General features: G+C 48.0%; 1 protein-coding gene across 1 annotated transcript in view; it reads left to right on the top strand.

Moving 5' to 3' along the window:
* Positions 1-385: 385 nt before the first annotated feature.
* efna3a (ephrin-A3a) overlaps positions 386-11,477 on the top strand; it is a gene marked incomplete at both ends in the record, with an annotated part of 83,315 nt that continues 72,223 nt past the window's right edge. The window contains one exon of the mRNA XM_080837552.1: positions 386-495. Coding sequence (XP_080693678.1) covers positions 386-495 — 110 coding nt within the window. The remainder of the gene's footprint in view (positions 496-11,477) is intronic.

The following is an 11,477-nucleotide window of genomic DNA, read 5'->3' on the forward strand; positions in this document are numbered from 1 at the left end:
ACGCATAACGCCCGAACGGAAGGTGCACACTGTGGAACTGTAGCGCCTGTTCTTATGTTTAAAATCACCGGAATGTTACAGTTTTAATTCAATGAGTAAACGAATATTTACACGTTGAACTACACGAACCCATCGGTACATTTAAAAAAAAAAAAATCAGTTCGCGTCTGGAGGATGCCAGGTTAAGAGTGAAAGCGATGGAATTGGTTTGCAAGAAGACGTAGCCATCCCACTCGTTTCCGCCGTGCCTGAGGAGTCGCTGGTAACTGTTTTACGGGGTTTAACGAGCTCTCGAGATGTTGTAAAAGTCAGTCTATTTCCTGGACGGTGGGTCAGAAAGCGCAGAAGGTTGTGAGAGCGAGGGGAAGGCGCGGAACCGAGGATTATGGCTCTCGCAACGTTTTCCCTCTGTCTGCTAACGCTGAGTTGGATGAACTTCTCGCTGGCGCAAGGAAGCGACCGCCACGCCGTGTACTGGAACAGCTCGAACATACAGTAAGTGTCTGTGAGCAGGTTCTACATTATTCTTTCACTATTTCAGGATTCGCGGTATCTCATCCCAGACCGCAGGGTGCCTTGCGTTGTGGACAACTTTATGGCGTAGAATGGTTGTGCTGGAAAACGAATTATAAGGCATAGTGTAATATGGCATGTTGTAGATATGTTGTTAATTTGTTTAACCACCACGTGGCTAATACATAAGAAGCGTTTGCTTGGCCTCTTTAACAATCAAACATAATTGATTGTGATTAACGGGAAACTTTTATTGTGGTTTGTAATAAAATGAGAGAGGGAAAAATCTGTTCGGGCAGTTTTGTGATGTAACGCGCTTTACCTAAGGTGAGCGGTGAATGTTTCATAGACAGAACCCACTCCGCACATCCATCTCTCCCCGTCATGAGTCCCCCCCCCCCCCCCCCCCCCAAACCCATCACACTCCTCCGCTACTGTATCTCTACATCATGTTCTCTGGGCTTTTATTTTTGCTCCCTGGTACCTATAACAGGTCTTTAGTAGTCTTCTAGGTCTGTCGTTTTTCTCGCAGCTTAGAACAATTCACACGGGGCAAACACTTTGTATTTATACAGCAATATAAGCTACTATATCTTGAGGTCAAACCTGATTCCCACTTAAATGTGCATCCTCTTCTTTCTATGAACCTCTCACATCCCCCTCTATGGGAGGCATATATGCTCTTGTCTGTCCGTTGGTATTTACATTCTCTACTCCGGTTCCCTTCCTCTTCCTCTCTCTCCGTGGCTCTCTTAGTCTTTGTCCTCTTCCTCTGGGACGCTCTCGCTCAATCACCTGCTCCCCCCACCCTCATCCCCCAAACACACACCCACACCTCTTCTTAGGAATAATAACTAAGGAGCCTCTGCATCAAATCCATTTGGCAATAACCACGAGTCCTGTCATCTTAACTTCACATGAGCGATTGAGTTCCGAGTTTTTTCCCCCTCTCTTGCCTTGTATGGAGGGGACACTCCGGCGGAGATGGAGAGGCAGAACAAGGTGACATGCTGCACGCAGCGCGCCGGATCGTGAGCAGCTTGGGCAGCAACGGCAATTAAGCGTGTCAGTGTGAATCTGAGCCGCGGAGACGCTCATTAACGGCGAGAACCTCGTTAGCATGGCGCCAGCGTCTTCAGAAGTGTGGCGCGCCTCTCGCAGGTTCTGAGCGTGTCACCTTGTGTTGTTAGTATTATCTATCACCGTTAATTATTCCGTCCGTGTGTATGCACTGGTGTGTTTTATTCAAGATGACTTGCGCAGCGTGAGTGAGCCGCAGGAAGAAACTCATTTATCAAATATAGACACACACACATTCACACACACATACAAGCAGCACATAGCACAGCATATGCACAAACATCAAAACACCCACCCACAGACACACAAGTCTTAGAATCACATGTATATATACAGCCACCCAGTGCTGCACTACAAATATTGAAGGAGTAATGAAAACAAACATGAGAGAGCATGTGTGTGTGTGTGTGTGTGTGTGTGAGAGCAAAAAAGAGGAAGCGAGAGAGAGAGGACTGTGGTGGACAACAGAGGTGTTAATGTGTGAGCACGGCCAATGCAGCTGTCTGGCAGAGCAATGTGTGTGTATATGGATGGCTGCGCGCTTGCTCATGTATTCTGTGTACTAGTTGTCTTTCTCTCGATTCTGGCTCCAGCCCCAGCACAAAGTAATGCAAGAGCTGACCCACTTAGCAGGTGGCAGACAAAAGCCCAGGGAGGTAGCCCCCCCCTCCCCCCCTCCCCCCCGGAATGCAGATTTGGGATCTCGGACCTGTGCCCCCCCCCCCTCCATCTCACAGACACACAGACATACACACCCACTCCCTCCACTTGGCTCCAGGCTTCATCACCACCACCATCGATTCCCATCTAACTCGACCGAGATGGTGAGTGCAGGACCCCGTGTCCAGCGTGGAAGCTGAGCTCCGCTGGGGCATGACGGGGGCCATACGCTCCAACTGGCAGGGTCCTGGACCACCCCTGGTTGGTTGGAGCTTGGACTGCACTGGAGTGGAGATGAGAGGAGTGGAGTGGAGTGGAGGCAGCAGCACACCCAGATGGCTGCAGGGGAACCTCCAGCTGTGAGAGAGCTGAGAGAGGAGATGAGAGGGGAGCTGGGGAGAGCTCCGCGGCTCACAGACGCAGCTCTCGCTCTGGGCTGCCGTATGCGTGGGACTGCAGGAGTACGAGGATGAAAGTATTCCACAGATGACGCCACTATAGGGTTGGGAGGGTGGTGGTGGTGCGTGTTTGAGGTGTGTGTGTGTGGGGGGTGGCTGGGTAGATAGCCTAATTTAACTCCCCCCAATGGAAAACACAAATTTATTCGAGACTGTTGGTTTACAAGGTGTCTTTTCCCCAGTGCACCGCAGTCTGTGGAGATGTTATTTGTATTTGTGAAAGATAATAGAAAATGCTATGAAATAGGAGGAAATCTGCTGAGCCTAGATACAGTATGCAGAGGGAAGGAAGGCTCAGGAATGCGTGGTGGGGACACAGGCTGTATCTGACTAAGCTCAGGCTCCTGTAGACAGCCATAGCCACAGCCTTGCTAGAGAGATGTGCCCCTAGCCATGACGCAGTACAGATGCGTCGGTTAATGGCAGGCTGAGTCAACAGAATGTGTCTCTCACACACACACACACACACACACACACACACACACACACATGATAAATACTGCAGACACAAATGTATGTGCCTAAACACAAACGCACACACAGCCAAACACACACAGATTCTTAAATATTTACTTTAAACAGATGAAACACGTGCACAAACTCTATAACACACTAAACCCACCGCACACACACACACACTCCGGCCATTAATTTGCCGGCCACCTCACCCTCTCAGCCCGATAAATTAATTAGATGTGTAACATCTTGAGGAAGGCTGGGCCGCCTCGTGCCGCATCATTTCCATCCATGGCAGGCGGCAACGGGCGCAACCCTGCGCCAGGTGCGTGTCAGCATTGGCCACCCTAATTGGTAGAAGTGTGCCGGTGGTGCCCGCGACAAATGGGAGCACTACACCACTCTCATTCCGGAATGTTCCCGAGACCTCCTCGTCTCAGAGGAGAAGCTGAGCGCAGATGACATAGCCCACATGGTGGCTTGAGGAGGGAGGTCAGAGGTGAAAGGTCATGTGGTCCTTCATTTTCTCAGCAAGTTACAGTACATGTCCACTAACCATGACACCCTTAGTGTCTTAACGAGTTACAATAACCAGCAGCACTGCAGCGGCTATCAGTGGAGGAAGACAGAGAGTGATGGAAGGAAGGACAGAAAGGCCAACAAATCATGAAGAGAAAGAAATAGCAAAATAAATGAAAAAAGAGAAAGAGAGTAAGAGACAGCGAGAGAGAGAGAGAGAGAGAACAATCCATGGCCAGAGACTGTGACTCTAATTCCAGTGGCTGTAACAGGGTGAATGTAATGGACTGTCAGGTCTTAAAATGAATGCTGAAAAAAAGGGAAAGAAAATAACGAAAAAATTCGGAGCTCTTATTCCTGGTGCACAATCTTTTGTGCTACAAAACAAATTATCACCTTGACAAATGGCTACCCTGAGAGACAGAGACGCTCTGCAGGGTGATCAATGTTCAAGCACACTGCTGCACTGCCGGAGTCTCTCCCAGTAGCTTGTTAAAGCCCTCGGCTAGAAGTCTGTGTGAGTGTGTGCGCGTGTGTGTTTGTGTGTGATTGTGTGTGTGGGTGGGTGGAGGTTCCCTCGGAGCTGTGTGGACAGGAGCAAAATCAGCTAACAATCCATTTTTAGGAAGTCATCTAAATGCTTTATCACAGCAGAGACCAGTCCTGGCCGCAGACAACACATATCTAAACTACTCTAAACAAACTCCTCTGGAAATCTTAAGCTAGCTGGCTTTACTTTCTGATGACTAACACGAAAAAAAAATGAGGCTGAGGAGATTGGCAGTCCAGCCTTCCAATTATCTGCCAAACACTGAAGGAGGCGGGTGGACCCCTAAGGTTTCTAAGCCTTGCGGATTTAGCAAGAAGTACTACCATCACTTAAGGCATCTTTAAGCTATATTTTACCAAAAAGAACTTCAAAAAACAAATGCCTGAGGCACAAGCACTTACTAAGGGGTTTCAGCTTGGTCTGACAGGGTCGCTTTTCAGAAGTTAAAATACAGTGGAGCACACTGCTGTGAACCCCAAGATTGTGCGATCTGCCACTGGCAACAAACGTAATGACAAATGGACCTGTGAAATTGACTTTCAACAGAGGCATGAATGTGTTGTAGCCCAAGGTTCACAGCAAAAGGCAGTTTTCCTTTTACGCACCAGCGCGGAATATGGGAAGTAATCCTTAAAACAGGATTGGAGCAGTACATTATTGTATTTCAAAACTGTCTGGACTGACTGAGATTGAGGTAGTCTCTCAAGACTTTTGGCTTCTGAAACTAATAGAGTTGTCCTGTTGGGGTTAGTCGGAATACAAAATCACAGGGTTTTTTATGTACCCAGAATGTTAATCACCGTTGGGGTGCCATTTGTGCCAGAAATGCTAATTGGCTCAAGGAACAAAAGTTTGTCTCTGCGCTGATAAAAACCTGCTCATGTTTGTTTTTCAGAGGTGCACAAACAGTTCTGTGAATGGCACTGCAGATAAACACAGAGTGTACCTTACAGGGTCCTGAAAGCCTTAACGTAACTTACAATAGACATCAGACAGTCTGTGCCACTTCATTTGCAGGCCATCTGTGACTGACTCAAAAGCCCTCTGACAGAGACACAGAAAGGAGAAAAGACACAGAGCTCCTAGACAGCAGCTCGGCGTGGAACCCAACTGAGCCAGATCTGGGGCGGACACGTTCCGGAGCCCACCCCCCTCTCTGAGTCAGAGGAGGAGGTGTGTTCAACTCAGACCGGGTGGCAGTGATGGCAAAGTGATTTTGGCAGGTCTGTCAGTCAGGCAGGCAATCAGTCAGTCAGTGCTCTCCGCCAGGCTGCCTGGAGAGCAAGAAAGAGAGAGGGAGAGTGAGAGAGAGAGAGAGCGAGAGAGAGAGAGGAGATATCCAGGGGTTGTGACCCGTGCTAATGTGGACACACAGCACCACGCGGGCTCATTCATGTGCACCACTGCACCCACACCACCACCCGACCCCAACCACCGCGTCAGCTCCTGGCTGGCTAGTGCGCACTGGCTAACGCGGCTTAGCCATTCGGCGCAGCCACCGCCACCCCAGCAGCAGCAGCGGCAGCAACACGGAAAGGCCTAGGCAGGATTCGGTCGGCCGCTTACATGCACAGGCACTACGCCTGGCTGAGCAGCGAGAACAGTCCCACCGATTTTGCATACAAATGCGGTCGCATTCACTCGCATTCAATACACCCTCCTCCTCATTCATCGAGCAGAGCAGCGGACTGCCTCGGAAAAATATTACACTCCGTAAACATGCGGCTGTTTTCTTTTCCATCAACCGTTTTTATTTTTTTATTTAGAGGTGCTCAGCCACTGTTTCAGACTGAGAAAAGGTAATTTGCTCAAACTGGAGGACTCTCTCACTGAAAACATTTATTTTATAATTATTTGATGTGATTTGCTGGTTGAAGCATGAAATCACTGGTGCATTCTTATACTGGTTCAGATAAGAACTCAAATATCATTCTCTAATGGTTTTCTCTACTCGCCAGTGGATTATTGACCCATGTGTGCTACACAAGTCTTTATCGATTTTCTGATTTCGGTGTTGAAACACTGATTTGCAGGCATGCCATATATGTAGTACACAATTACGCTTAACTTTATCAATAATTAATCTAAAGAAATACCAGAAAGCAATTATATGTGATTGTACACAATCATCTTAATCAGCCTTCTGCTTGCAAATGTGTATAGTTAGAGCACAGATACAAATCCTATTAGCTCATCTTTGTTGATAAAAAAGTGGCTTAAAAGCTAGCCTCTCTAGAAAAACCAACAGCCAATCATCGTCTTTAGCCTTTATCTATCCAAGCTAGCTACAGTGGGGAAGCAGTGCATCAGTAACTGACACGGCACTGATCTGTGGTTTGGTTCATTTTTGGATAGAGTGGGGTGTTTTTTTTCTGTCTTGCTCAAACAGGCTAAATGATTGACACCGCCGTTTCATCTGTAGACCCCAGTGAAAGAAAACACACACACAAGAAAGTGATGTTTTTCTCCTCCTAAAATCTTCAAGACTGTGGTGTGAGATCTCTGCAGTGGCTAAGATGTTAGGCATTTGGGTGTTCTGAGTAGCAAGCTCTTCTCATGCTGAGACTTATAGGAAGCTGCAGGTGTAGAGCTGGCTGGAGGTCTGAGCTGAATGACTGATCAGCGTGCTCGTGTGTGTTTGGATCCTCAGAAGCCCTGAGATGTTTGTGTGTGTGTGTGTGTGTGTGTGTGTGTGTGTGTGTATGTGTGTGTGTGTGTGTGGGATGGGAATTCTTCCAGCACGGCTCTCTACCCCCCCCCCCCCCCCCCCCCCTGCAATACCCCCTCCATCCCCACCAGGACACACGGAAACGTGCCTCTGTTTTAAGCATAGTGTGCAGTCAATTGCAGGCCGTATGATAATCGATACACAAATGCATTTTTAATTGGATTTGACGATGTCAGTGAAATGCCAATAGGCATTTGCAGGTGAGTGGAGGGACTCGGGGGAGTGGAAGAAAGGTTCAGGAAATGGAGGGTTGGCTAGAGAATGCTGTTTCTCTCCATCGAAAACCCTTTAGCTGAGGTTTGGCCTCAGATATGCAGTGTGTGATGGGAAAGGGGTGTGAGTGGAAGAGAGGGGGGGACAAAAGGGGGTGAAGAGGGGGAGAAAATTGATATTTTAGTGGACAGCCTTTCTTTCAGGAAAGCATTGGTTTAAATCCAGTTTTTCCTTTTTTATCGTTTTTTGTCCATTATTCTGTTGCACACTTTTAGATTTCACTGTATTCTTAGTGATGTTACTCACAGATAGTTCATGGTTCCGCATATATCCTATGGTCCGTAGTTTCTGCATGGATCGCAATAGTCAGCTCTATCATGTCAACAATGCATAACAAATGCTTTGTCAGGGGGAGGACCGGCCAGCAACATCCTGATTACATGAAGCACATGCAGGAGCCACGTGCCAATCACCATGAGCACGGCACCTTTACGGGCCCGCTGGCATCATCTTTGGGAATATTGCCGTCTCTGCCCTAAGTAATTGCGGCAGCTTTAATTTGCGGCTCGTCTCTCTATCCGCATTGATTGGGGAGAGGATTAAATTACTCCTGTCACTGCAGCCCCACGAGTGTAGAGCGGTAGAGGGCTCGGCACAGGTGACATCACCCCCTTTGAGAGCGTTTGATTGGCTCCCGTGGGGGCGGTTGTCACTGCGGCGACCTAATGGACAACACTCATCAGGGGCGCTTTGTGTGCCGTTGTCAAGACAACGGCAATCATTTGCGAAAGAGAGAAGAAAATTGCCCTGGCACATGCACATCCCTGCCTCCCTCCCTCTAATCCCCCCCCCCCCCCCCCCCCCAACACACACACAAACACACACGCACACACACCATTCTCGCCCCATCTCCTTGCCGACCTACCAGAGCATTGTGGGTACTACGGCTTTTCTTCAAGGGCACTTTACTATGGTGTCAGAGGGGACCGCTCCTGGGCTGGGGTACAGTAAGGGAACAGGCCCATCTCCCTCCCTCTCTCTTCCTCTCTCTCTCTCTCTCTCTCTCTCTCTCTCTCTCTGCTCCCAACGTCCCGAGGACACGACTCCTCTTCCCTGGCCTATACGAGGCCATTAGCATTCCATCCGCTCCAAGGTTACGCAGGCTTCGCCTCACCGTCTCACAGCACCCCAGTGGAGAAGCGCTAGGATCCAGACAGGTACAACCAATCTCAGCCTCGCCGATTAGAATGCAAATGCTGCCACCAGAGAGAGAGAGAGAGAGAGAGAGAGAGAGAGAGAGAGAGAGAGAGAGAGAGAGAGAGAGAGAGAGAGAGAGAGAGACTGTATGACCCTTTCAGCCTGGGCCATCGTAGTCCCATGCTCCTGTGTTTGCCAGAGTGGCAAAGCATCCGTCTCTCCCTCTCTTCGCCCACCCACTGGTAGAACGTCCTGGGGGAGCTGGCACAGCTGTTAAGATGCAAATTCCCACAAGAGTCAGTCAGACCCCCCCCCCCAGCATAACTCTGCTCTGCTTGTGTTTATCGTCAGAGACCTGACGTGACACACTGGCAACTTTTAAAAGACATGCACTGTTCTTTTGATGAATTATGGCTAAAGCAGTTTATCTACTGAGAGACACCTCGCACACTCTCTAACGTTTCTAAGGCACCTGCTGGAGGATGAAGAGCGTTGTATTCCCCTCACAGCGTGCCCTTCTCCGTTGGGCAGGTGGGCTGCTCCTCGACCGTATCCATTTCAAGGCAGCGTTTTCTCATCCCAGCTTGTCATTCACACGGCACCTTCGGGGTCTGAGGGCAGCCGTTATCTTCGCTCTGATATTCGTGAGTGTTTCGCTTTAATAAAGTGTCGGAGCAGGCAACGCGTCTCCCCTGAGCTCCGTCAGATCGGAGTGCCGCGGCCCATTCATCAAGACCAAGGCAATTTTGAGTATGGATGTAATAATTAGGTATTCTGTCATAATTGAGAATTTGCCTATTGAAGCTGTAATTATAGGAGGTCTTAGACCCTTTGGCAGCCTACATCTCTGTAATGAGAACATCTGAGCAAATTTGAAATCTCTCTCCAGTGCTCTGCACATTCAATCGGGCAAAAATGTAATTTGACCTCTTCGGAAGCAATCACAGCCACCCCCCACCCCCCCCCCTTCCCCCAGCCCCCCCAAACACTCCTCCAACCAACCCAGAAGTTAAATGTGTCCTCTTATAATGTCAGGGAACATTTAAATCAGGAAAACTTCAAGCGAATCCTCTCCATTATGGAGTCCATAGCAATATCTGCTGGAGTGAGGAAAGTTAGAAGTAAGTGGTGTGGACAGGACGTCACCAGTCCACTAAATTGAACCAGTGTTTCTGCTCGGCAGGAAGTGAGGCGTTGAAGAGTCTTCCTTCCCCGGCGCTCGACCATGCCAGACAGGTGATGAAAATGAAAATGTATCTATGGCAACATAAAGAGGTCACCAGTGCTGGTCCTCAAGGGACAAGTGCCAGTATTTTTCCACCTCCCTGCCCTCGCATGAGAAACAGGTGTGAAAACCCTCCAGAGACACCCTGATGACGCTAATTGACCAATTAATGACCTATGGGAATAGATCTCTGGGTTCTGGCGTCAGCTTGTGCGTAACTACAGTGAAGCAAAAAATAAATAACATTACCCTCCACTAACAATTGGTATGGCATTTGAAAGATAGCAGAAAAATTGTGATTATTGTAATGTTTGCAATGTTCTTACATAACATTCACATTCAGACGAGATTCCCCCTAATATATCCATCACATTTCAACTTTAATAGGGTCAACAGCATGACGTCCTCAAGAGCAGATGGTTGTCGGTTTTTTTCTCCAAACGCTCCTTTACTGGGGACTCAGGTGTAGGAACACTCTAGAGACACAATGAAGACACTAATTGATCAATTAACAATAGAAATCTGGAGCTGGACTCAAACTTGAGAAGTCCCACTCAGTCAGTTGGCATGGAGATGTCCTGGCTCAGTGACACGTGTAATTCCCAAGCCAGCGATGTACAGCGAGGTGGGGGTGGAGAAAATCCTGATAATAAAATTAAAATCCCAATACCCACCAACCCCCTCCACAACACTCCCCCACCACCACCCACTCTCTCCCCAACATTGAAAGTGGGATTTTGGAACGAGCGCCTGGCTATTTAATGATTAATTCATCATTCCATTTGAGGATGGGACCCATTCTGGATGGAGAATGACAGACATGTTCCCCCTCCATGTGTCACGCCACAGTTTGCCTTCAGCAGCCTGCTGTCACCCCCTTTTATGGCCTCACTCTGACTCCAAACCATAAAGCAGAGTCAACAAGAAGCTCCCGACCAGGACTAGTGAGCTCCTCTTGGAAGCCTCAGTGGTATAACCTAGCCCAACACAGTAGACAGAGATGGAAAGACTTCATGAGACAAAGTCAACTGATGCTAGCAGTGCCCACACCAGTTGTCTGTCTTCCTACAGATTGTGGATTCATGACGCCTTTTCTGTTGGCAAGGTCTTGGCACAGACATGAATAAACAGCTAGTGCATTCGGTTTAAAAAAAAAAAGAGAGAGCCTTTCGCAGGCTGTGGAGTCCATCTTTAAACAGACCACAGCACGAGACTCAATCTGGCCCCGATCTGGCGCTGTTCCACCCCGAGCAACCGGATCCGTGCCACATCAGGGCCGGATTAGTTCCGGAGGCGGATTCTGCTTGGGTAGCGGGCCACGGACCCGGCTTATGAGAACAGGACAGGGCTTAGGAAGAAGGGCTGGATAAGACATTGCAGGGAGGATTTCCCTTCTCCGCCCGGCCAGGAATAAAAATCACCTGTGATGGAGTCAGAATACTGAGCCTGGACATATTTTATTCATGTAGGGCTGATGTAAAAAAAATCCATCACCTCAGGCTGAATCCTGGCACATAAAGCATGCTGAGCACACAACAAGTTAACCAATCAGAAGGCAGGAATTGAATAAAAATCAGGAAAAAATGAATTCAGGCTATTTATATATAAATATATACAGTTATTTATTTTAATGAATTAACAAAACACTCCAAAAACCTCTTTTTAAAAAAGTTAATTGAATTAATTTTAAGATGAGTCTGAAACAACAAAATGTGGAAAACTTGAAAGGTTCTGAATACACTGTATATTATATGATGTGTATATATGTACACAGGATATGTTTGCAATTATAGTTGCTGAATAACTTTTTATTGCTCCTCTTGTTTGCAACAAATGTCTTGCTTGTTGATATTGCAGGAATATTTATGCATCATTTCT

The sequence above is a fragment of the Sprattus sprattus genome, assembly GCF_963457725.1.
Source record: "Sprattus sprattus genome assembly, chromosome: 4".
NCBI lineage: Eukaryota > Metazoa > Chordata > Actinopteri > Clupeiformes > Clupeidae > Sprattus > Sprattus sprattus.